A 26,129-nucleotide genomic window follows, 5' to 3' on the forward strand; every position below is an offset into this window, starting at 1 on the left:
ACTCCTCCAAAAGACTTCCTTCCCCTGCTCCTCTCTTCCCCTTTACTTGGTCTGTGCTTCGTGCTCATGGGGACCCGATAGTCCTCAGAGCCCCCCATTCTGGACGCCTTCTGCCTGGAATCAAACTGCTTTTCAGAGGGGAAGAGTGTGTGCTGAAAAAGCAAAATAAGGAGGCTCCTTCCTGGACCTTCAGCTCAGGCGAGATCTTAATGCCAGGAAGGTCACGGACAGTTTGGGACAAACTCTTAGGGTTTTAGCGCAGGAAAGAACCTGAAAGATAATCCCATGCGGTCACTTTTCAGAACTACTTAAACACAGTGGAACTCGTTCCCTCAGTGAATAACCCTTTCCCTTTTTCTCAATGTATCTGGAAACCTAGTATGTAAAACAGAGAGAAAAGAAGTGATTACAGCTAAACAATGGGATATGATCTGGCCGTGAAAAGCAACGAAGTAGTGCTACAGGCTACAATACGGAAGAACCTTTCAAATATTATGCTACGTGAAGGAAGCCAGGTACAAAGTGTGTCATACGATTTCATTTACATGAGACATCCAGAGGTGAGTCCACTAGACAGAAAGCAGCTTAGTGGCTGCCTGAAACTTGGCAGGGATAGAGGACTTGGGAGGTGATGACTAAGATGGACAGGGTTTCTTTTTGGAGTGGGGAAACTGTTCTACAATTGATTAAGCCATTGGTTGCACAAGTCTGTGAATATTCTCAAAGCCACTGAACTGTGCAGGTTCCCTGGGTGAACTTTATGGCATGCGAATTCTGTCTCAATAAAGCCGCTTCCAAAACAAAACAAAACTGTTCCCACTGGGCCACCAGCCAGGCCTCCTTCCTCACCCGACTCCCTCTGGTGGCCCCAGAACCACCTGTGCAGACCCCTAGAATCCTTTGGAATGTTGTCTGAAAAACCCTGATCTAGTTCAAGTTTCCATTCCTCAAATATCAACTGAGACATGAAACTGAGTCTCCCAACTGTGAACACGTGGCCCTCTGACCCCAAGGCCTCGCTGATGGGCCCAGGCTCGCCCCGGGGCTCACCGTCCATGTCCAGGCGCTGCATGATGATGGCCAGCTCCACCTCGCTCGGCATGTACCCCAGAGAGCGCATGGCCATTCCCAGCTCCTGCTTGGAGATGAAGCCATTCCCATCTCGGTCCAGAACTCGAAAGGCCTCTCGGATTTCTACAAGGGGAAAGCAAAGAAAGTCCAATGGTCACGAGGCTTGGTCTACTGCATTGAAATCACTGGCGACTGTTGAAAGCCTCTAACTAAACTGCTTTACAAGTAGTGATATGTCAAAACCCTTTAATCCAGTAACAAGGTGGCCAAAAGAGGAACAAAAGAAAAGAAAGGGGCGGGGAGGGAATGACAGGAAAGGAAAAGGAGGAGAGAGGGAGAAAAAAAGAAAAACAGTTTGGAAGGAAGAAGGAGGTAACTGGCCTCGAGTACACTAAAACAGTGTAGTGCGCACACAATTAGACAGTGGTCCCAGCTAAGGATCGTGTTAGCCAAGGACACTTTCCCAACAAGGATGAGGGTGAGGTTTTGCCTGTGAGAAGACGGCTACCTCTTAGCTTGGGCCATTAGGACAAAAGGAGAATGAGACTCCCCTTTGGCAGACTTTTATTCCAGCTCCCTGCTGCTGTAGGAACTGTGCAGAAAGCTTTTTCAACCTCATAGGAGGACAGGAATTAAGTATCCTGCTGTTTTTATTTCATTCCTCTAATTTACAGCATTTTTATGACTATAAACAACCTCAGATCAATAAGGGCGCCATAAAAAGCCCAAACGCATCTTTAATCACATTCTCTGGGGCTGGCGGAGAATTTGACTCCGCCATCACTAAGGCCATTTCACCCAGCAGGGGACTCCCATCCTCTTACCCAACCCAGAGCCCCTCCCTCCAGAGTCCCCGCTGCCTGTTTGCCCTGGGTCGGCTGAGCACTTCCTAACACACCACACCCCTGCGAGGCATGCCATGGGAATCTGATGCGAGATCACAGCCTCGAGATTAGAGGTTCGTCAATCGTATATGAGCACCAGGCATGGATGGCTTTGATTTTTTCATCAATAAACCTGGTGTGAGCCCAGCACAGCAACTGTCAGCCTTTCTCATTCCCTTCAAGTATTGGCCACCTATACCTGAGGTCATATCCATTTACTGTCGTTCCTCGGTGTCTGCAGGGGATTGGTTCCAGGACTGCCGAGGATATCAAAATCCATGGATGCTCAAGTCCCTTAATATAAAACGTATAAAATGGCGCAGTACAGTTCGCCCTCGTATCAGTGGGTTCAGCCCCCTTGGATACGGAGGGCCACGTGTACGCATCTCTTCTCCAAATACCTGACTGGCCTCCCAGCAATGACCTGGAACCCTGACCCAAGCCAGCTTTCCCTTTCCTACTTGTATTAAATTCCTGTGGCTGCTATAACCAATTACACAGACTTGGTGGCTTAAAAGAACAGAAATTTATTCTCTCACAGTCTGGAGGTCAGAAACCTGAAATTGGTTATCACTGGACCAAAACCCAGGTGTGGATAGACCTGCGCGCCCCCGCGGGCTGCAGGGAAGATCCTTTCCCAAGTCTGCTTCCGCGGCTCGTGGCCGCATCACTCCGATCTCTGCTCTGTGGTCACATCCCCTTCTCTTCTGTCTGTGATCTCCCTCTGCCTCCCTCTGATAACGATGCTCGTGATTGTCTTTAGGGACCTGCTGGACAACCCAGGATAGTTTCCCCATCTCAAGACCCTTAACTCAATGACATCTTCAAAGACCCTTTTTCCAAAGTAACATTTACAAAGTTCCAGGGATGAGGATCTGATGCCTTTGGGGGTTGTTTTTCAGACCTCTGCACTCTCCCATCCAGTACACCTTGCACCTTCCACTCTCCACCTGAAACACCTTGCCTTCCTCTTTACCCACCCAAATTACATGGGTCCTTCAAGGCCAAGTCAGGGGCTGTGTATGTCACCAGAATGCCTTTGCTCACCACAGCCAAGTTATCTCCCTCCCTGCCGACTGTTCAGCAGGCCATTTACTCCTTTCATGTCACATCTAGCACGTGCTACCTAGAAACGTGATGCAGAAACATGGCTTCTCTGAGCCGCCGGCTCCTCGTGTGTTTCATTTCGCAGTACGTTCCCACCTACACTCTGAAGGGGGCGCTGGATGGACAGCTGTTCCACGGACTACGGGTCTGAACAAGTAAGGACCAGATATTAGCAGCAAATTCATTACTGATACTAATTCAGCACGCTGAGGTCGTCCTGTGAGTAAACGTGTGCTCCAGCAGAGGGAAGACCAGCCTGTGAGTCAGGACCTCAGGCTCCCGGCCAGGCGTATTAGCTAATTAGGTCTGCAGCCAAACCCCGAGGCTTCGGTGTGTCCTTGTGTAAAATGAGCTGGGTTGGCCAAGAGAATCCTTAAGGTCCTCTTAGCCTCTTTCTGAGGATCCGTAGACATCGTTAAAGTATTTAAGAAAAGAACAGGAAGCCTGTGTTCTCTTTCATACCCTATTAAACTGCTGTTCAAACATCCTGCTTTTTTCCATTGATGATATAGGAAATGTTTTAGTCCCATCCAAATTCTGAATCAAGGGGTCTGTCTGCACGTTTAGGCTTATTTCTCATCAACAAAACGTGCCCAAGATTACCTAGAGCAGCCATGTGTTTTCCTACCAGGTGCCAGGTGGCCCTCAAAGAGCTTAGAGCCACTGCTCAGTCTGAGGTCAGGGCACGTTTTGTTGACTATGGCCTCACTCGGCTTGAGCCCAGATGCTAAGGACAGGAGGATGCACAGGGAGGGTCTCCTGAGATGGGAATCAGCCCACAAGGAAGTCCGTCTGGCTCTGCCCTGTGATCAGGGCATCCCTCTCCCTCAGCCTCAGTGTTCCCATCTGAAAAATGGGTTGGCTTAGATCTCCTTCCAGCTTCCATGATAGGGTTTTACATCAGTGCTGACACATACCAGGCAACAGGAGATGTCAGATGATGACAAGGGCCCTACCTGGGGTCCCAGAAGAGGCTGGGCTCCCAGGTGGACCAGCTGTAGGTGAGTCCTGCCCCCTCATTCTCTGGGCCACCTCTTTCCTGAAGTACCATCTCCTCTTCCCACCCCTCTGACTCAATCCTGAACTCCCTGGGTTGATGCTATCACTCTGAAAAGATGGTCCCCATTGGTTGACAGGGCCCAGCCTCATTCCTGTGGTTCCCTGCATGGCCTAGATCTTACTGGCAAAAGAGCTTGTATCCTTACACTGGCCAACCCAGAGGGGCCTGGTTGGGGTTGTCTGAGAACTTGACCTGGAAATGAGGGCCTTGGTAGATATGTCTCCCGAACCCCATCAGGCTGCCTGGGTCACTCCCGGAGTTGTCTCACCCCTGGGCTACCGGGTTTGGTAAATCAGACCTCAGACAGGGGTCTCCTCGGAACTGCCCTGCTGGGAAGGGACGTGCTCCCTTGAGGCCTCAAATACCCAGGGCTTACCTGTCTGCAGTATGCATCCAGGCTGGCCCCACCCCAGCCCGAGACAGGACAGGGCAGGGGCATCTCAGCTCAGAGCTCTGTTTTCTGGGGCCCCCAGGTAAGTGGGACAAAGCCATCCTTCTCTATTTGCATAGAATATCTGCTCCTGTGTGTGTGTGTGTGTGTCTGTGTCTGCAGAGGCAGACAAAGCTCACTAATTTCATTTTCTTTCTAAACAGCAGGGAGGGGAGGGCGCAGTACAAAACTAGAAATCTGTAATGGGAGCCTCTGGAGATTTCATCTTTCCAGGGTAGGGAAAGCCCAGGAAACGAGAAGCTTGTTAGAAGGAAACGAGAAGCTTGTTAGAAGGAAACGGGTCTTGCGGTCTGAGACACGTGACGTGTGCCTCATTTTATTTTTAATAGCAGAACAGGGTGTGAGAAATATGCCCATAAAACAGCGGAGACATGGGAGCAGGCCGGATCCCTCTGCCTCTGGCTACAGGCAGCCTAAGCGAAGCACGAAAGGGGCTCTGGCCTCTTTCCACCGCCCTGGGAAGTGGAGACCGCAGATCAAGTTTTCAGGAACACCCCAGTCATGTGGTGTGCTTTTCACTGGAATTTATCCCCTTTTGGGCTACAGTCCCTGGTGCTCCGGAGTTACATAAGCTTGCTATGCTTTTGGTCTCTAATTCAATTTCAGTTGCACACAACGCACGCACGCCAGCACGGCCAACACTACCCGCTCCAAGACACTTTCGTGGACAACAGAAGGGGCGTCTGTGATGGTGACAAGAGCCTGTCCAACTGTCACAGTGTGGAGCATGACAGGAAACACGGCAACACACATCCTCTGAAAAAAGGGATCCACTCTCTGCCTGTGGAATCTTCTAGAACCAAAGTCTGCGATCCCACAGGGACCTGTGCCTCTTCTCCCTGGAGGGAGGCTGGTGTCCTGGAGCCGAGCCAGGCCTGGCCTAGAAATGATCCTACTCTAGATCCCAGAAGATTTACTTCTCATGATGCCAGCAAGTCTGTATTCTTAAAAATACCAGCAGCCACCACTGGTACCACCTGCATCCTGACCCAGTGCCCTCTGAGAACTGGGCCTTGGTTCTGTGATGCTCCCAGGGACACAGCCAGCACAGGCAGGAACACTGGCAGAGGTTCGGTGACCACGCAGAACAGACCGATCAATCAGGTCGCCCAGATAGAGTGTGTCAGATGAAATCCAGACACCAGCTAGAGTCAGGATTCGCTGGCGAAGGGGCTACTCCTGCAGAATCAGCTGAAACTCATAGTGCTCATCGGCAAACTCCAACTGGAAATGAAGAATAATTTTTCCTAGCTCAGTCCCCGTTACATGTGAAATCTATTTAGTCTCCACAGAAAAGTATGTTTAAGAAGAAAGTGGGGTTTTAACCACAAAAAAAGTGAGGGCTTTATGAATGAACAAGATGCATTCTGTTCCTACACGTCATCAAAAATTGGAGGGAGACGCAGTTCGGCGAGGCTAGGCAAGGCAATTATTAAACCCCGACACACACCAGAAAATATAAGATACAAATCTGGAGGTCTTTGTTAGGGAGAAATAATAGGACAGGGTCACTGACAACGAGTCAGTGACAAAAGGGATTTAGGAAAGCTTCCCCCTTCTCTGTGAAAGATCACACATGAGTATGGAGAGTGATTAATACAGCTGTTCATTCATTGAAGGGGTGTGGCTTATTTATTACATGCCACGTGCTGTGCTAAGATAGACAGGTAGCCAGAGAAACTTCCCAGGCTCTGAGCAGCTCGTATTCCAGTTGGAGGGACAGAGAGGTGACCAGATGCTCTCAACAGAGAAGGACAAGCACAAGAATACAGGCCCACGCAAATCTCATGGGGGTCCTTCCATGTGACCGAGAGACAGCTCTACGAAAGGGTCACGCTTGGATCTTTTGATTCTTGAAGCCAAGAAGAGAAGGGAAGGGAGGCTAAGTGGGGAGAACGTGCCGAGACGGGTGTGTCTAAGGTACTGGCTGTGCGGCAGGTGGAGAAACGTGGAGAGACTTGGAGGACTGCAAAGAGCCATCGGAGGACTTTCAAAGCCATCGGAGCTTTGCCCTGCAGCCAGGGGTTGGCAAATGATGACCTGTGGCCAAACCTGGCCCACCACCTTGTTTGTTGATAAAGTTTTACTGGAACACAGCTATGCCCATTTGTTTCCATACTGTTGTCCATTGTTCACTGCTTCTGTACTGCACAAATGTAATTGAGTCATTGTGACGGGGACAGTTTGGCTCACAAAGCCTAAAATAGTTACACTTGACTTTTTATAGTTAAAGCTGGTGAACCCTGCTGTAGGCCACAGGGAGTCCCCAGTGGTTTTAAGTTAAAAAAAAAAAAAAAAAAAACAGAGAGAGAGAGAAGGGATCAGATTGGATTGTAAACCGAGGGCTCTGGATCAGAGTGGCTAAGACAAGTGTGATGAGAGGTGAGAAGCCTGGACTACACCTGGAGCTGCAGGGAGCGGGGCCGAGAGACTTCTGGGTGGTCCGGGCTCAAGGAGGCTCCAGTGTCCCAGGTTTAGCAGAAGGACAATGTGAGGATGACACTGGATACTGAGGACTCTCGCTTGCCTGATGGGTGAGCAGTGATGACATTAACTGAGAGAGAATTCAGGAGGAAGCACAGGAGTCCAGGCAGGGAGGGATGGATGGGCAGTGGTATTCTGGCCACACAGAATACTCCAGGGCTCTGATACCCAAATGGTCAGGGCTGGTGAATACACAGAAATATCCAGTGAGCATTTGGAGATGGTGATACTGGAAATATGATGAGAATAGAAAGCAGGACTAGAATGACCAGAATTGCACATAAAATGCTGGTCCAATCCTGGTGTGGGTTTTCGTGTGAATGGATTCCAACTTAATTATAATCAATCAGTCCGCAAATACAACTAATCGGTTTCAGTAATTAGGGAACACGGAGGTGAGAGCTCAGACAGCGAGGGGGCGGGGCCCTCAAGGAGGAGGGGAACGTGCTGGGAGGAGGCAGGGATATAACAGGAACCTAGAAGTGTCCAGAATTCAACAAAGCTGACTCGGCACAGGCCACAGAGACGGGGACAGGGTGGGGGGTAGGGCGCTGCTTCGGATAATTCACTTTTTTGCCAGGCTTTTTTCTCCCTTGGTATACCTTCAGAAGGGTGAACGGACCCTCACTCCTAGGTTATTTGTTATTTGAGGTGTGACTGCGTCCATAATTGACTGTCCCTCCCTGAGAGCATAACATTATCTGTGATCCATGGTTAGAATCCAGGGCTAAGCAAGTAAGTTCCCTGGCCCCAGGCTCACCATGGGCCACTGTTAACCCTGGGGGGCAGGCGGTTCAAAGGCTCAGTGCTCAAGGCTGGTGGGACAGAGATTTAGCTCCATACTGTGGTTCTCCGCTGTCCCCACACTCCTGACATTTTTCCTCACCTCAGGGCCCCAAGGATGCCTTGAGTTCAAACACAAAGCCAACTCCTTCCCTAGCTAACATCTGGAACAAAGAGCGTGTCAGTAACTTACTAGGTGGCGAAATTATGCAGAGCATCTCTGGTCATGAAAAAGCAATCATTCTCTCCTAACGCAGAGAGGCACCAGGCAGTCACAAAGCTAGGGGCCATTTCTAAGGGTTTCAGAGCTAGAACAGAGTTTATCTGTCCCCAAAGTTTACACCTCCATGGATTACGCTGAATTGATTTTAGCAGGCCGGGTCTGGTAAAGCTAATGGAAAATTCCCCAACAGCAAAAGAACGAAGCAAATGAGAGCTGAAACTAACAATGAAAGTCTGTCTGGGCCACGGGCACCTTGTGACAGACTGACCGCTCCCTGAAAGGAGAGCCAGGAAACTGACTTGAACATACATGGGAGTGAAAAATTGCTGGAGGGTCTCCATGCCAAAAAACAAGGGGGTAAGTGAAGAGAGAGGAAGAGGACATCTAGCAAGGCTGCAGTTTCCTTTGTCTTGAGGGCTTCTGGATTTGCCCTCTGGGATGGGCACAGCCCCCTCAAAAGACCAGAACTACATCTGCAGAGGGATGCTACAGTTTTTAGTTTATACGTTAATTTTTGCTTCTTATGAAAAATGCCCCCAAAATGTATAAAGAAAAAAAATAATCTATAACTTATTGGTCAGTAAGAACCACTGTTAACATATTAGGGTATTTTGTTCCAAATGTTTTTATGCACAAATATTCTTAATTAAATGGGGATCATGCGCTCTCTATAACTTTATATCTTTTTTTCATTTAGCATACTATCATTTCAGTCTTCTGTATAGCTAACTACTCTTTAAAACATCATTTTTGATAGCTACATAGTATTCCATTAACAGCCAAACTGATTTCACCAGATTCCTAGTGTGGGACATTTAGATCACTTCTGATTTTAAAGAATGCTGCAATGGAAATCTTTGTATATAAATTTTCATGTATTTTAATAATCATTTCCTTAAGACGACATCCTAAGAATGGAACTACTGGATCAAAGGGCAGGAACTTTTTTAAGGTGTTGAATATATATGGCCAGGTTGCCCTCTGTGATCTGTTTCTACTCACAACACGCCTGACACCAAATGTGTAGGGGGTTTTCCCACACCAACTAATTCTCCAGCTCTCTGGATACCAATCTGGTGTCCCAACGATTTAATCCAATTTTGATACTAACTACTCAGAGTCCGTGCAGACCCCAAAGGTTAGGCACTATCCTCACTTCAGATGTGAGTCACAAATTTAGGCCACCTGTCCTTGTGACCAACTGGTTATAAAGTCAAGGGTTCCCACCGCCCTTTCTTGGATTCGATAATTTGCTAGGCTAGCTTACAGAATTCAGGAAAGTTGTTTACTTACATTGGCTGGTTTATTATAAAGAATAGAACTCAGGAACAGATAAATGGAAGAGATGCACAGGGCCAAGTATGGTGGGTTCCAGACCCTTCCTGGGCACACCAACCTCCCAACACCTCCATGTATTCACCACTCCAGAAGCTTTCCAAGCCCCATCATTTAGGGTTTTTATGGAGGTTCCATTACGTAAGCACAGTTGATTAAATCACTGACCATTGGCAACTGAACTCACTCCCCAGCCCCTCTCTTCTCCCTGGAGGTCAGTCAATGGGGCTAAAAGTTCCAACCTTCTAATCATGCCTTAATTTTTCTGGCAACCAGTCCCCAACCAAAAGCCACCAGTTATCTCATTAGAATATGAAAGACATTCTTATCACTCCAGAGTTTCAGGAATTTTGTTTTACTTTAGTTTTCAGGGTCAATTTCAGACCCAGGGTTTCAGGAGCTTTGGGCCAAGAATCAGGAAAGAAGACCAAATATATTTTCCTTATTGTGTCACAATATCACACTCTCCAAAACGTCAGCATCAGTTGTTGCTGCCCTCCATTTCACATCATTTTTATGAATAGAAACTGAATCTCCTATGACATGTGCCTACCACCCAGCTATCCTGAAGTTCAAGACCCAGGTGGTTATAAAGGGGGGCGTCAAGGAGAGGGAGACCATTCAGATATTTTCTGAAAAAGACCAGCAGGATAACCACGGGACCCTGAGTGGACTCCACACTCAGCCCCAGGCCTGATCCAAAGGAGGTGTCCAGGAAACACCTACACTCATGGCTCAGGGGGCTCCCCTCACACAGGCAGAGGAGGGATCCAAGCAGAGAGAGCCACCCTCCTGACTCCAGGCCAGGACTTCCTCCAGGGCAGGATGCTGGGTAGTTTGTCCTAAGAAGAGATGGACCACCTCCGTGGTCCAGCAGATGAGACCGCATCATGGGGACAAGCCTGTTGCTTCTCCCCAGAAGGAGCCATTCTTCACCCAGCAACAAGCACCCGCTCAGGGAAACAGCCCAAGGCAGGAAACAGGCGTCGGACCACTTGGCACGTAAGGCAATACTGCATGGATCTGCCGGCAGCAAATTGAGTAGAATTTATCTGTGAGCAACATAGTGATAATCAATACAATTAATTTTTCATTAAGTCACACTGTTCCTCAGCTGAATATGCTGAGATCAGAGAATAATCAGCATTGGAGAAAACAAGACCATTTTGTAGATTTAGCACCGATCTGGAGGCCAGAAAAGCAAGGACACAAGATTCAAGTTCCAGAAAACAGACCAGAGGCAAAAGGCCTGGAGAGCAGGGGAGGGCGTCTCAGGCATAGCTTGCACCCCTCCCCTCCTGGGGATCTTGGGAATCCTCTGGAAAAGCTCAGTTTATCTTGACATTGTTCAATTCAACTCAATCCAACAAAGATTTCTTGGGCCAACTTCCCTCATATTTAAAAAGGCCAGCAAGTCAAAAGAAAATTGCTTAAGAATATGAGCAGACAGTCCCTAGGAAAGGAATTATGAATGGCTCTTAAACATACAAAACAATATTCAACGCCACTCATACTAAGAGAAATGCAAATTAAAACGACGTTTGTGTATTTTCACCAGTGAGGCAAGTAAAGATCAAGAAATTCGACAACACATAGCGGGTAAAGCTGCGAGGAACCGGGCCCTCTGACGCTTTGCTGGTAGAAATGTAAATCAGTATAACCTCTTTGAAGTGCAATACGGTCATCTCTATTCTACTAAAAAAAAAGGCACACTTTAACTCAACGACCCTACCAGAAATGTACCAGACAGCTACACCGACACACATGCAGTATGAAGCACGAACCAGGCTCCTGGTTGCAGCAATGATTATACATGTTTTAAATGATCAGATTTAATGGCACTAAGGGATTATTGTTCGTTGTGTTAGGTGTGATACCGGAACTGGTTTTTTTAAGTCATGTTCTAATCTGCACTAAAATAATTACTAGTGAAAGGATTAAATGTCTGGGATTTGCTTTAAAATAATACAGGAAAGGGGAGGGTTGGCAGAGAGGGTGCAGATGAAACAAGCTTGGTTCCAAGTTAAAGCTGGGGGATGGGCCCACCGGTGTTCATCACACTTGAATCTTCCATAATACAACATCAAAAATTGAAAAGATCAGAATCAACTCAAATGCCTATTAACAGAAGACAGGTTAAATCAAACATAGCATACCCAAGCAACGGGCGAGTATGCAGCTGTAAAAAGGGTAAGAATGTTGTTTACATCCTGATGTGCCAGGATGTACTGTTAAATGAAAAACAAGATGTATTGTTAAATGAAAAAACAAAGCAAGGTGCGGAAAAGTGTGTGTCAGATACTACCATTTGCATAAAAGAAGAAGAAAAAAAGAGGATGCGTACTTGCTTGTAAATGTACAGACTCTCCCTGGACGAATACATGGGATCCAGCTAACCCTGGCTCCCCTGGGGCAGGAGACTATGTGGGAAGGAAGGACAGGACAGAGGGACACTTTCATTACACACACTTTTCTACCTTGTGAAATTTGTAGTAATGATGCATTACATACTCACATAAAGAAATAAATATCTGATTGCTATAAATTCAAAATGGCTTAAAGACTTAAACATAAGATACTATAAACCTCCTAGAAGAAAATATGGGCAAAATATTCTCTGACATAAACCTTAGCAATGTTCTCCTAAGGCAGCCTACCCAGGCATTAGAAATAAAAGCAAAAATAAACAAATGGGACCTAATTAAACTTACAAGCTTTTGCACAGCAAAGGAAACCATAAGCAAAACAAAACGACAACCTACGGAATGGGAGAAAATATTTACAAATGATGTGACTCACAAAGGCTTAATTTCCAGACTATATAAACAGCTCATACAATTTAATAACAAAAAAACAAACAACTAACCTAATCCAAAAATGGGCAGAAGACCTAAACAATCAATTCTCCAATGAAGACATACAAATGGCCAATAGGTACATGAAAAAATGCTCAATATCACTAATTATCAGAGAAATGCAAATCAAAACTACAATCAGGTATCACCTCATACCAGTCAGAATGGTCATCATTCAAAAGTCCACAAACAATAAATGCCAGAGAGAGTGTGGAGAAAAGGGAACCCTTCTACACTGCTGGTGGGAATGTAGTTTGGTGTAGCCATTATGGAAAACAGAGATTCCTCAAAAAACTAAAGATAGACTTACCATATGATCCAGCAATCCTACTCCTGGGCATATATCCAGAGTGAACTGTTATTTAAAAAGATACATGCACCCCAATGTTCATAGCAGCACTATATACAATAGCCAAGACATGGAAGCAACCTAAATGTCCAACAACACATGACTGGATAAAGGAGCTGTGGTATATTTATACAATGGAACACTACTCAGCCATAAAAAAGAATAAAATAATGCCATTTGCAGTAACATGGATGGACCTGGAGATCATCATTTTGAGTGAAGTAAGCCAGAAAGAGAAAGAAAAATACTATATGATATCACCCATATGTGAAATCTAAAAACAAAGAGAAGAAAACTAAAAAGAGGACACAAATGAACTCATTTACAAAACAGAAACAGACTCACAGACATTGAAAACAATATTATGGTTACCGAGGGAAAGAGGGTGAGAAGGGATAAATCTGGGAGTCTGAGATTTGCAAATGTTAACCGCTATATATAAAAACAGATGAAAAACAAATTTCTTCTGTATAGCTCAGAGACCTATATTCAATATCTTGTAATAACCTTCAATGAAAAAGAATACGAAAATGAATATATGTATATATATATATGCATGACTGGGACATTACACTGTACAGTAGAAATTGACACAGTGTAACTGACTATACTTCAATCTTAATTAGTTAATTATTTTAAAATGAAAGAAATGTATGATTGTTAAAATATACACTAAATTATGAATAGTGGTTGTTGCTGAAAGTTAGGGTTATGGGCAAGTATTACTCTTTTCCAAACATTCTGCAGGGAACACGGATCTCAGGCGATTCGGGGGAGAGACAGAGGTTGTGCTTGAAAAGGGAAAAACCAGGAAATGACTTAATCAAAGAGCTTGTCTGACCCGTCACACAGAGGGTGACCCAGAGACTCCGTGTTGCCTGATGTTACCACAGCTCTCTTCCTTCCAGCGCCACTGAGCCTCCACGGGTCATCAGGGATCAGGCTGGGTCAGGACGTGATGCTGGGCGAGATCCGGCTTTGCCCTTAAAGCACTCATGATGGGGCAGGTGAGGGAAGGGGCAGAAACGCAAACAGGCAATTACAGCGCCGCGGGATAAGTGCTGTAACACTCACAACTTAAGGAAGCCGGACGTGGGGAGCAGTGTCACGGGAGGAAACTAACTTTTCAGTGGGGAAATGCATAAGGTCTTTAAAAATGGATGGTAATTGGAGTCAAGATTATATGGTGATGATTCGGTTTCGTGTCAAGGATAAAATGTCTGACCCCATTTGTTAACTGGCTTCCCATGGTGACTCGGCACTAACAAAGTTCCTATCATCTGCACTGGTTCCCCGGGGCCGAGCTAAGCCGCAATGACTTTCGCTTTTCTGCTTTGACCCTGTATCAGGACAGCAATCTCGCTCCATTCCCAGACCCCATGATTCTAAGTAAATTCACTACCCTTAACCACTGCTTCTCAAAAGACTTATACTTCCACTCCACTCAAACCCAACACACGGCCACATTCCGGTCCCTGTATTCACCCAACATTGCTCGACTCTGGAATCGTAAGCTCTAAAATTTCACTCTCATACCACGATCTCATGTTTTTTCCAACTGTCACTCCCACTAGGCTGCTCTTCTACTTTTTAAGACCTTCATTCCTCAGCATTGCTCCAGTTTGTCAGCCCACCTATTCAACCCAAATAGACAAGTTCCCTGAAGCCCAATTCAACGCAACCACTGTCTTCCCGACACTCTTACCATCAACCTCCTAGTTTCTCACTAGGTCTATTCTCTGCATTCCAAGCAGCCTCTCCACCTCTGTAGCCAGACACAACCCTTTCCCCAGGGTTCTCTTCAAGATCTTCCTGAGTCTCCTCAAACTCTCCATCCCACTTCCTAAAACCATCCCAAGCTCTCAGTGAATAATATAGTCCTCCAACTGCCCTTCAGAAAAGAAAGATGTCATCACTCCAGAATGGGTCTAATTTTTCAGCCCTTTTCCCCTGTAAACTCACCTAGCTACAACATACATTCTCATTTCCTCTCTTGTTGTAGACAAGTGCTACCCTCTTCCATTTCTGTCAGCTTCCTGACCTCATCCCTCTCCCAAACTCTTGGCCACTTGCTTTGCTGTAGCTGTCGTCAGCATGGTGACTCAAATCAGACCCTGTTAGGGCCACGCAACCCCAAGGCCTGATGCCATGGCCAGGGTCTCTCACTCCCCTGTAGTTTCTCCATTTGGATGAAGCACCACAAAGTGTATGCAATCTGGCCGCCAAGGGGTGGCCAGATAGGTTTGATGACACACTCCAGAAGCACAAGGGTAGTCACTTCCTAGAAATTCAATTTTGACCAATTAGAAAGAGAAGAAAGGAGAGAGCTATGAAATAAATACCCTCTCTGCTCCTCTCTCCAATGGACTGTCCCCAGACAGTGTTTCTCTGCAGCCTATCTGGAGACATCTCGTGTCGCTGAGACATCACGAAATGGTGGCCAGCCTGGCAATGCATTCCTTGGGGTTTGCGTTCCATCCTTCCCCCTCTCACTCCTCTCTTCTGTTCTTGCTGCCCGGGCTTTGCAGCTCCCCAAAGACATGAGCACTGAAGCCTTGCCTCAGGCTCTGCCTTCCAGAGATCACATGCCAGGCAGGCTGTGGGTTCCAATACTTCCCTTCCTGTCTGCAGACTCTGAACCTTCGTTATCCTCTCATTTTTAGAGCGTAATTTTTTGTAAATACAGAAAAGCCAGGGGAATGATATAAGTGAACCCTTATAAACCCACAACCAAACTGTATCAAATCTTAACACTTTGCTATTTTGGTTTAATTTTTTCAGAAAAAGGCAATGAGATTAGACACCACAAATAGAAGTGAAGCTCTCTGTATCTCTGTCCGGTTCCCACGTCTCTCACTCCCAGGCTAGAATCACTATCTTGATTTTGTTATTTATCATTCCCCATCCATGTTTTTTTAAAAAAATCTTTCTTTCTTATAAAATATTTCAAACATAAGAGTCCAAGAAAGAGAAAAGTGTAATACACATGTGTTTATTTCACCCAGCCTTATCAGATCTATTCATTCTATCATGTTTACTTCAGAGCCTTTTTTTAAGTGGCTTCATGGAAGCATAATTTACATACAATAGTTTGAAACCCCTCCCTCTAGGTCGCCTCTCTACTTCATCCCTCTCCTTCCAGCCCAATAGGAACCACTGTCTTGACTTCTAAGTACTTACTGTTGCCTCGGATTTTTTCACCTTTATTCTGAACGTGTATGCAGTCGTGTGTGTGCACGTGTGTGTGGTGGGCATACATATATAGTATAATGGGTACACACACACACACATACTGACCCATATGACTCTGGTTTATTTTATCTACTGTGTGGTTTCCCATCACCAGCTGACTGGTATATGGGTTGCTGAGCATTTTTTCTGGGCACAGTATTCCCACAATGAGTATTCTTGCATCCTGTGTAGTCGGTGCCTCTCCGTAGCAGCTGCACAGCAAGTTACAGGCTGCGGTCCAGGAAATAATCCTGCCCAAATATGCTGGACTTGCCTCTGCTCTGTGAGCCAACTCTGTTTCTGATAAAATTCTGTGTTGCTGCCTAATGAAACAAGGGCTTCAGCAGGGGTCTCTCCCAGACCATGGCGGCCACCAGGAAGGCTGAAGCATTAAGTACATTTGAGGGACACAGTGCAATTACTGAAAATAATGTGGTAGAGTCTCCATGACATAGAAAATGTTCACAATTTATTGCCAAGTGGAAAATTTCTCAATTTTCTGTATTATGTGATCATCATTTTCAATGATGAGATTATACCAAAAAGATCCAGGAACCTGTCTGAAGGGGCTACTGCTACCATCAAAATAAACACTGATGGAAAGAGATGACAGTCTATTAAATAAAACAGGAATTGAGTTAATTCTGATATAAATGACTGAATGAATAAATGTGGATAAGAAAAGGCTCTTGCGTACTATGTAATGTCAATAAATCTAGAAGCAAAGATGGACTTAGAGAAACCATCATTTGGTAACCACCACAATAATCACTGATTCAGGCAAGGATCACTGATGGGCACGAAAACCAGTGAGTGAAAGTTTAATGATGAGCAGACATTTATATAGTAGTTCTACCCCACAAAACACTTAGTAATTATGAAGAGGAAAAGAGTCACTTTACAGTGAGAAGCCTGGCAGACTCTATCTTAATTCAGTGATCAAAGTTCGTATCACCAGTCATGGGACAAACCATCATTCCATGTCACCTGATCAGATGCCCTGAGAGGGACATGCCATCGTCATCTCTGTGATATTTCTGCCAAAGCTGCACAACTTAAATCTAATCACAAGGGAACAGCAGACAAACCCAACGTGAAGGGCATGTTGCAAAATAACTGGCCTATAACCTTCAAAAGTGCCCGGGAGGCAAAAGTAAAAAGCAAAGCAAAACAGAAAACCTAAGGAAACTTTTGAGATTGGAGAAAACTGAAAAGACATCACAGGAAAATGCAAAGTACGATCCTGGATGGCGTGATTTTGCTGTAAAGGGCAGTACTGGGATAATGGGGGAAATGTGAATGGAGACTATCGATTAGGTGGCAGTATTACCCTATGTTTCCTGATTCTGCTGATTGTATCGTGGTTAGGCAGGGAAGTGTGGAAAATACATGCAGAGTATTCAAGATTAATTGGGACATCATATCTGCTGCTTACTCTAAAAACCGCACACATTTGGGAGGGAGAGAGAATGATAACGTAAACGAATCCAAATGCCAACAATCAGGGAATCTGGCTAAAAGATATGCAGGAGTTTGTTGTACCAGTCTTGAAATTTTCCTCTCTAGTTGAAATTACCTAAAATAAAACAGTAAAAACAAACAAAAAAAGACTATGCCGTGTCAATTTAATTATAGCCATATGGTAGAATTTACACACAATCAAAAGTCACCTTCACAAAGCGACATGAGAAAGTCTACTTTCTTAAAAAAAAACCAGATAAAAACTTACATGAACAATATGATTTTAAGCCTAAAAACATGCCCAGGGAAAAAAGACAGGAAGAAAATACAAAATGCAAAGGTGGGTTACCATGGAATGGTGACATTCCAGATGACGGCAGGCCGTTGGCGGTGGTCATGATACTTTATTTCCAAATGTGTTCATGAGTCTAATTTTCGTAAGAACCAAATGTAATTTTTACAAACAAGACCAAAGCCGTGAACGAACTAAGGGCTTAGGTATAACCTCTCTTTCCATCCCGGGGCCCATTTTTCTGTGACTATCTGAAATCTCAAAGCGGAAACCACGAAACTCAAGTCATCTGTTCTTACACGTGATTCCCCTGGAGACTCTTTTTTTCCCAGCTCAAATGCATCAGCTCAGCCTCAGGAACAAACCAGTCAGAGGCTCTGCCCTTAGGTGGGTTTCGAGGTGCATATTTTAGCAGGCGCTGACAACTGAGTGAGCTAATTGCCATAGAGGGTGCCTGCCATCCCATTCAACAACATAAAAAGCAATTTGTCTCGGGGGAGAGAAAAGCCATTTCAACATGAAAATTGGTTCACGACAACATGCTTGATAAAAAACAGCACGTAAGGAAAAGTGTCGGCAGGTCCATCTCCCCACCTGCCTCCTCCCTCTTTTATTCATTACCCTTTCTCTCTCGGGGGTGTCACCGCAAACGGAAAATGAGGGTTTCTCAATGGAGAAACAAATTGGGACTTTATTTTTTAAAACTCTAGAGCAGTGAACCGGGACTGTTTACACATGCTATGAAGAAGGAAAAAAAAAAACCTACAAAACATGTTCTCATTCTGCGCTTTCTACCTGAACACATTCCAAAGGTTTCAGTGTCATTATCCACAGTTCAACCCCCAAAATACACCCCTCAGCTCCTCCCCTGCTTGGTGACTGTACCTCCATTATCCAGAGTTTTGGGCCTAAAACAGAACATCAAACCACAGTTTGGTGGGCATCAAATTCCTCCCTGCCCCCCACCCACTCATTAATTCAGCAAGCACCCACGGGGCTGCTATCCCATGCCGGCCAGAGCACTGCAGTGGGGAAGGGCAGACCCCTCGCCCCACTGGTGGGCCAGGCTCTTGCCAAACGGGGCCTTGGCTGCCTTCTTCCTGCATCTCAGTGCCCCCCACTCCCACCCCCAACACAATGGGTACCAGCTTTTCCTTCAAGACTAAACGCTGTTCTGCTACTCAAAATACCCTCTCTCCTTTGCCTTCTGCAAACGACCAATACCAAGCTTTAAGATTTACAGCCAAAGTCAGGTTTCCCATCAAGCTCTTTTGCAGAAGGGAGAGAACTCTCTCTCTGGAATCCTGGGGGACAGGCTCCCGGATCAGCAGGCACATGTGCTCAGAAGGCCGTGGGGCCACAGCTCACCTCTTTGCCTCCTGCAGGAACTGCCCAGATGCTTCTGGTACAGGCAGCAGAACTGGGAGACCTGCTCAGAGGAAAGTCTGGTGAGGGCCTGTCCCCCTGCCATTTGTCAGAGGAGGGGAGACAGAGCAAGCAGCCCCCTGGGGGTGATACCCCAGCCCTGCAAGTGGGATGCGGTCTCTCTGGGACTGGGCAGCTCCACTGAGAAAAGGAGCTCAGGGCATTGAAGGCCAGCCACCTGCCAGATGGCACATCGTGACTCATGTCCCAGTGAAATGTTGTCTCAAATAACTGCTCCTGTAGCTACTGGTCTACCGTCTGGTTCCCCCACACAGTGGTGCTCAGTAACTGTCTGTCAAACGGCAGAAGGAATCAATGAACCGGGGCAGCACTCGTTAGAGCTTGAGTAGCGTGAGCTGGTCCTGCACACGGTTAGCAGGGTGGCCTCGGCAGGGTCCCGGAAGCTGCGTGCAGCATCCCTGGTGGCGGGCTGTTGGAGCTCACGGACTTACATCACAGGATAGACTGTGGCTCTGCCTCTCTGGCTGCCCCGACTCCCGGGAGAGGAAGGGAAGGATGTGCAGGGCTGAGCACCGCCGCCCACCCCAGGGCACTGGCACCTTGCTCTGCAGCCCTATGGCAGCTGGTCTCCAGCTGTGAGGAGGCAGGCAGCACTATTCTGAAGCTCCCTACGAGGGAGGGTAGAGGACACCCACCTCCCGGTGGGGACCACGGCAGACTCGGGCTAGAGCAGCCCCCACGCACCGAGCCTGAGCTGGCACTGCGTTGTCCACTGAGCCCAGGCCACAGTCCCTGGCTCCAGCCTCTCTGCCTTCCGGGGAGAGTGGCAGCAGTCATCCGGTGGGAAAGTGAATTTCCCTGCCACCTTGCCTCCTCCTCCCACTTACAGGCCCGCGGAGGGGAAGACCCAGGGGCAAAGCTTCCTCCAGCTCCTAGTCACTGCGAAAGGGCTACAGGCCAGACGGTAGCTACCTTTTGTTTAACAGCTCTACCGATGCAAGATGGAGCCCAAGTTCCCCATGGGGGCTGGGGGTGCCCCCAGGATTTGAATAGTTAAGTAAAGGGAACTGAGTTCTTGAATACTTTTTCTGCTTTGGGAACAGATCCAGTTTCTGGGATAGAGGACTGAAGAAGCAGGCAAGGTCCCTGTTCTCATAAAACTTACATTCTAGTGGGTTCAGACAGATGACTCATGAGTAAGCAAGAAGGAAGTTCCAGACAGTGGCAAGGGCTATAAAAAATAAAATAAAATAAAGCATGCAGCATGTGGAGATGACTGGGAGGGCGAGAGGCCCTCCCTGAAGACGAAGCATCAGAGCTGAGGCCCAAATAGAAAAAGGAGCCAGTCATGCAGAAATCTAGTGGGAAAGCAATCCGGGCAGGGGAGCAGCCAACGCAAGACCCTGAGAGGGGGAGCGTGACACTGACAGAGCAGAGGGAACGTGCGGGGACCGGAGCTCAGGGAGTGGGGCTGAGGGAGGTTGCGTTCCGGCTTCTCCACCGATCAGTCGTGTGCTCTTGGACAAGCTTCTTCCTTCTCTGTGCCTCAGTTTCTTATACTTGTAAAATGAGAATACTAACATCAACTCTGTAGGGTGTTAAGGATTCAATGATCTAAGACGTATCAAGTATGTATGTCAGGCACATAGTAGACACTCAGTAAAATTAGCCATGATGATGATGATGGGGATGGTGATGGGGAAGACGATGATGATGGGGATGGTGATGGGGAAGATGATGCTGATAGGGATGATGATGATGGGGATGATGGGGAAGATGATGGGGATGATGGTGAAGATGATGCTGATAGGGATGATGATGATGGGGATGGTGATGATGACGACAATGATGGAGAAGAAGATACTGATAGGAGTGACGATGACATTGATGGGGAAGATGATGCTAATAGGGATGATGATGATGTGATGATGAAGATGGTGAAGATGATGGTGATGCTGTCATTGTCAAAGGCCTCCATTGTGAGGCTGGCATCCCCAGTGACAGAAACACTCAGCACTGTCTATCAAGCAGACCTGATTCTCACCCTTGGCCCACACTGCGTTCCAGTCCTTAGCATCCTCCTTGTTGGATTCTCACAAGTTCACCACTGCCTTTAAGACCCTGATCTGTTTGCTGGGGTTGCTATAACAAAGTACCACAGACTTAAACAACAGAAGTTTATGCTCTCAGACTTCTGGAGGCTGGAAGTCTGAGATCAAGGTGCCAATGGGGTTGGTTCCTTCCGAAGATGTGAGGGAGAGTCTGTGCCCTGCCCCCTCTCCCCCAGCTTCTAGTGGTGTGCTGGCAGTCTTTGGTGTCACTTGGTTTGTAGATCTCTGCCTTCATTTTCACATGAAGATGTGTTTGTCTCCATCCAAATTTCCCCTTTTTATAAGGACACTGGTCATTTTGGATTAGGGCCCACGTGAATGGCCTCTTTTTAACTTGACAACCTCTGTAAAGACCCTATCTCCAAATAAGGTCACATTCTGAGGTACTAGGGAGTTAGGACACCAACATAACTTGTTTTTGTGGGGGACACAAGTTGACCCACAACAGACCCACACCTCCAATTTGGGATTCTGCCATCAGCTGCCTCATATGTGCAGGCCCCTTGTCCAACGCCATCTCCACTTTCACATCCAATTCTCAGATCAATATTTCGGACCAGCTAGCCAGAGAACATTCTGAGTGTGACTGAAGACCAGCCAGGTACCTAGGCCCACGTTCCAGCCCAGCAGATATACATTCTTTCCAAACCCAAAGCTGTGACAGGAATTCATCAGTCTCTCTGCCTTCCCTATGGGAGGCCAAATGTTCCCTGTGAAGAAAAACATGATGCTCTGCTTCTGCCAGGTGACTGTGACTTCAAAGGTGGTCACCATCACATTTGCCACCCATCCCTGTAGATGACTGATTTCCTGTGAAAGTCTCACCGAGCCACGGTCTTTACGAAGCTGGACCTTGCATGGGCGAAGGGTGTAACAAAGGGAAGACAACCTTCCAGGGGTACTTCAGTCCATCCAATGCCCCGACAACATCCAGTGCGTAACAGCAAGGTTTCACACAACCTATTTCCCTGCCAGGAAACACTTGGGAACCACGGTTGCAGGAGTCCAGGAGCCCAGCCACAGGGACAACCTGGAGAAATCCATGGTTATGCTCCCGGAAGCAGAAATCTGAGGTGCCGCCAAGGCAAGCACAGGATTCCCTGAAGGAAGCCTGGTCCTTGGGAAAATTCTGGTCCTTAGACTCAACTGCCTGCCACCAGCCAATGGAGAGGGACCCAGACAGGACTGGAGACTCTGCAAGCTTTCCATAGGATTCTGAATGTGACGGAAGCTTTCCCCAGGCTATGAGCAAGTCCCCCTAGGCTGTGCATAAGATGATTCGGGTCTCCCCAGGCTGGGGAAGGTTATCCAAGGTCACCCCGTTGTGGAGAGGTATATAGTAAGAATAAACAGTTCCAAATAAGGCATTGTTTGCCCCAAACCATCCCTGACCACTTGGACAAATAAACCCAAATACACAGTTGTATTCTCAGTGCCTGAAGCTACGTCCCTTCAAAGCTGAGTATAAATCAAGACTCTCACCAAAGCAGGACAAAAACTCAGGGCTTACACTGGGCTCCCTGGGCGAGCAGAATTGAGACACTTTTCCTGTAAATCGGTCTCAGGCAGTGATTGTTAAGACTGACACTTCTTGTTTGCAGATCCAAATTCTCTTCCAAGAAGTATATTTAAGGATCTGCCTCTAACACCTCTGGGCTGCAGTGGTCACACCTGCCAGTATGACACCTACGTCTGGGCCCCTCCACCAGGAAATATGCCCCCTGTTTCAACAAAAGGGGCCTGGTCCTGCCCCCTGGACTTTGGGAATCTCTAGGGTAGGGGCAGAAGTGGCTGAATCTCAGTCAGAAACTATCTGCATGTTGCCAGGGCTGGATTTCCTGCAAAATGTCAGACAAGAGGCTCTCTGAGGGGAGGGAGGTTTCTGCATTGCCCTGGGCCTGCGACTTCCAACACGGGACATCATCCTGGCAGATTCTGCTGCTGTAGAGCTGTCTGCCCGGTTTCAGTATGGGAGCTAGTCATGGCTAACGTAGGTTCTGGTGTCCAGAATCCACTTTCAGCCTCCAGAACTGTGAGAAAATAAATTCCTGTTCTTTGAGCCATTCAGTCTGGTTGCACTTTGTTATGGCAGCCCAAGCTGACTAATACAGCCTCATTTTGGGTTAAAAAAAAAATGAATACTCCCATTTGGCCAGACACAAACCCTCTGTACTAGGGCCATTGCAACATCAAGGTAGGGACAGTATATCCGCTTCCTATTTCTGCTGTAACAAATGACCACAAACTTAGTGATTTAAAGCAACACGCATTTATTCCCTTACGGTTCTGTACAGAGGTTGGAAGTGAGTCTTGCAGGTGCTGGGAGGAAAGGTTCCTTCTGGAGACCCCAGGGGAGAATCCTCGCCTTTTCCAGCTACTAGAGGATGCTCCTGGCCCCTCCTCCCACCTTCAAAGCCGGCTGTGTAGCATCTTCTTTCCTCTCTGAGCTCCTGCATCCCTTTGTGATGACATTGGACCCACTCAGATAATCCAGGAGAACCTCTTAATCACAACTGCAAAGTCCCTTTTGACACATAAGGTAACATACTTACAGGTTCCAGGATGCGAACACTTTTGGTGGGGCGCTGGTCAGCCTACCACAGGCAATGACTGGTCTACCAGCATTTTCTGGGCTTCTCCAGAAGAAGCCAAAGTCCAGGGGAGCAGAGGCCTGTAAGGCCACCGGGACCCAGCAGTGAGCCTCTGTGTCCATGCGAGGGGCAGGGCTTGGGTTTACCAGGCAATGGCAGACCACCTCCCAGGGGAAACCAGGAGCGGGGACACTGTAGGCAAAACAGCGTGGACAGGACAGGACCGGCTGCTCCTCCAGAGAGGCCCCCTGTGGGCAGGATGCTGGGAGCAGCCCCTGTATCCTCAGGCTGTGCTGCAGGAGAGGGTCTTCAACAGCTTCACGGGCAGCTGGACACTCAGAACTGAGCCCCAGGCCAGAAGCTTGGCTAGAGCCCCACGCTCACTGCTCACTGACAGGCCTGGAGACACCGGCTCTGTAACCGGGAGCCAGCAGAGAGCCGGCCAGGGGAACTGGTCCAGCTGCTCCCCGTTTTTGCCAGTTTGGCGCCTTCTGGAAAAGTGGGAGCCCTCTGGGCAGCAGTCCCTACCAAAGCACCTCAGGATGAAGGAATCAGACAACATGACCGCGTCTGGCATACTGACCCTGCCCCCGACGTCCAAGGCCTCAGAGCCTCCGAGCCTGGACTTTAAACCACCCAGCATTTGATGAACCCCTTAATCTGTATGAGGGGCTGTGCAGGGCTTGAGGGGACACAAGGACTGCCGACACACAGCCTCTGCCCACGGAGGGGGTGACCATCGTGGACGAGACAGATGGTCACGGAATGCTGACGGGAAGTATACAATAATGTCCTAATTTGCTAATAAACACTGGGAGGATGAACAAACAAATGTAGTGATCCCACCTGTCCCAGTGGGAGAACTTGACTGATGACCTGGGGACGAGGGGGTCAGAGCGAATTCATTTGTTCATTTACCCATTTGCCAAATATTTGTCAAATGCCCTGCGTGCCAAGTACCGCTCTCAACAAAGATATACAAAGATGAATCAGGATGGCTCTTGTCCTCAAGAAACTCCTGATCCAGGAAGATAAACAAGTACATAAAAAACGTCACTGCAGGGTGATAAAAACAGCAATAAACACATGCAAGAATGTAGTAGATAGACAGAAAAGGCAGTGTGATTGGCTTTGGGGGTGCCTACATTTTCAACTATTTAATCAGCCAGTCATTCAATAAATATTTCTTGAGAGCCAACCTTATTCCAGGCTGGGCACTGGGCATACAGCAGGGACAGGATCTCTGACCACATGGAAAGTAAGTTCCATTCTATGAAATACCCAGGACTGGCACATCCATAGTGACAGAAAGGAGGTTCATAGTTGCCTAGGGTTGGGGGGATTGGGAAAAAATGGGGAGTAGCTACTAATGGGCATGTGTATTTGTGGAAGGAGTGATAAAAATGCTCTAAAATTGATGGTAATGATGGTTGCATGACTCTATGAACACATTAGAAGCAATTAAATTGTACATTTTAAGTAGGTGAATGTTTTGAATGTGAACACTATCTCAGTAAAGCTGATTTTTATTTTAAGTGATGGTGGTAGAGAAACACAAGGTCACAACAGCATGCGATGACTTCTAGGATGGGCAAGCCCAGGAAGATTTCTCTGAAAAGGTAACATCTAAATTGAAATCTGTTTCCAGAGAAGGACTGAGTCAGGTGAAGTGAGAAGCTAAAACAGGCCTAGGTGGACAGAGGGAAGCATGGAGAGGGAGGGAAGCATGGAGAAGGAAGGAACCACACGGTGCATTTGAAAACCTGAAGAAAGTTCCGGAAAGCTGGAGAAGAGGGGAGGGGTGGGGAGGAGTGGGCAGAGGCGAAAACGCAGGCCCGGATCATTCCATGAAAAGCCTTACAAACAATTTCCAGAAAATGTGACTTTATCTCAGAGGCAGAGGGAAGGTATTTGAAGGTTTTAAGAGGGGACGTGACAGAATCAGGTGTGCATTTTGGTCATTCAGCCAACAAATAGCTAATGATACAGTACCTTTGATGTGGGAGGCCCTGTGCTAGGGGGTAAAGCTGTGAACAGAACAGACAAGGTCTCCTCCCTCACGCAGTCTGCATACTTACGAGAGATACCGGCAATAAACAAGTACACAAAGAAGCCAGCCAGATAACTATACGCTTGGAAAGACCCGTCTGGTAGCAGGAATGGGGGAGAGGACTGAAGGGGAGGACGACTAGAAACAGAGAAAAGGTAGGAGGCCCTGGCCACAGTCTAGGCGAGAGACGTGTGTATGTGTTATACTCTAATGAATGCCTCCCCAGAATAACGTTCCTTCTATCTCCACCGCCACCCATCCCAGTCTACCTCCTGGCCAGGAGAAACCACCCTCCACTCTACCAGCTCAACATGCCAGAATGTCACGTTTCCAGCTTTCTCTAGCTTGAGCATGGACAAGTGGCCCAGTCATGCCCACTGGGACCTGAGAGTAAGTCTGCAGCGG

At 47.2% G+C, this 26,129-nt stretch overlaps 1 protein-coding gene across 6 annotated transcripts in view; it reads right to left on the bottom strand.

The window, feature by feature from the left end:
- The window catches only part of CALN1 (calneuron 1), a 367,399-nt gene that overhangs the window by 162,111 nt on the left and 179,159 nt on the right, over positions 1-26,129 (bottom strand). For all 6 annotated transcript variants that reach the window (XM_032460335.1, XM_032460337.1, XM_032460334.1 and 3 more), the window contains one exon: positions 1,051-1,194. In XM_032460335.1, the coding sequence (XP_032316226.1) occupies positions 1,051-1,194 (144 nt within the window). The remainder of the gene's footprint in view (positions 1-1,050; positions 1,195-26,129) is intronic.

This window comes from Camelus ferus, chromosome 18 (assembly GCF_009834535.1).
Source record: "Camelus ferus isolate YT-003-E chromosome 18, BCGSAC_Cfer_1.0, whole genome shotgun sequence".
NCBI lineage: Eukaryota > Metazoa > Chordata > Mammalia > Artiodactyla > Camelidae > Camelus > Camelus ferus.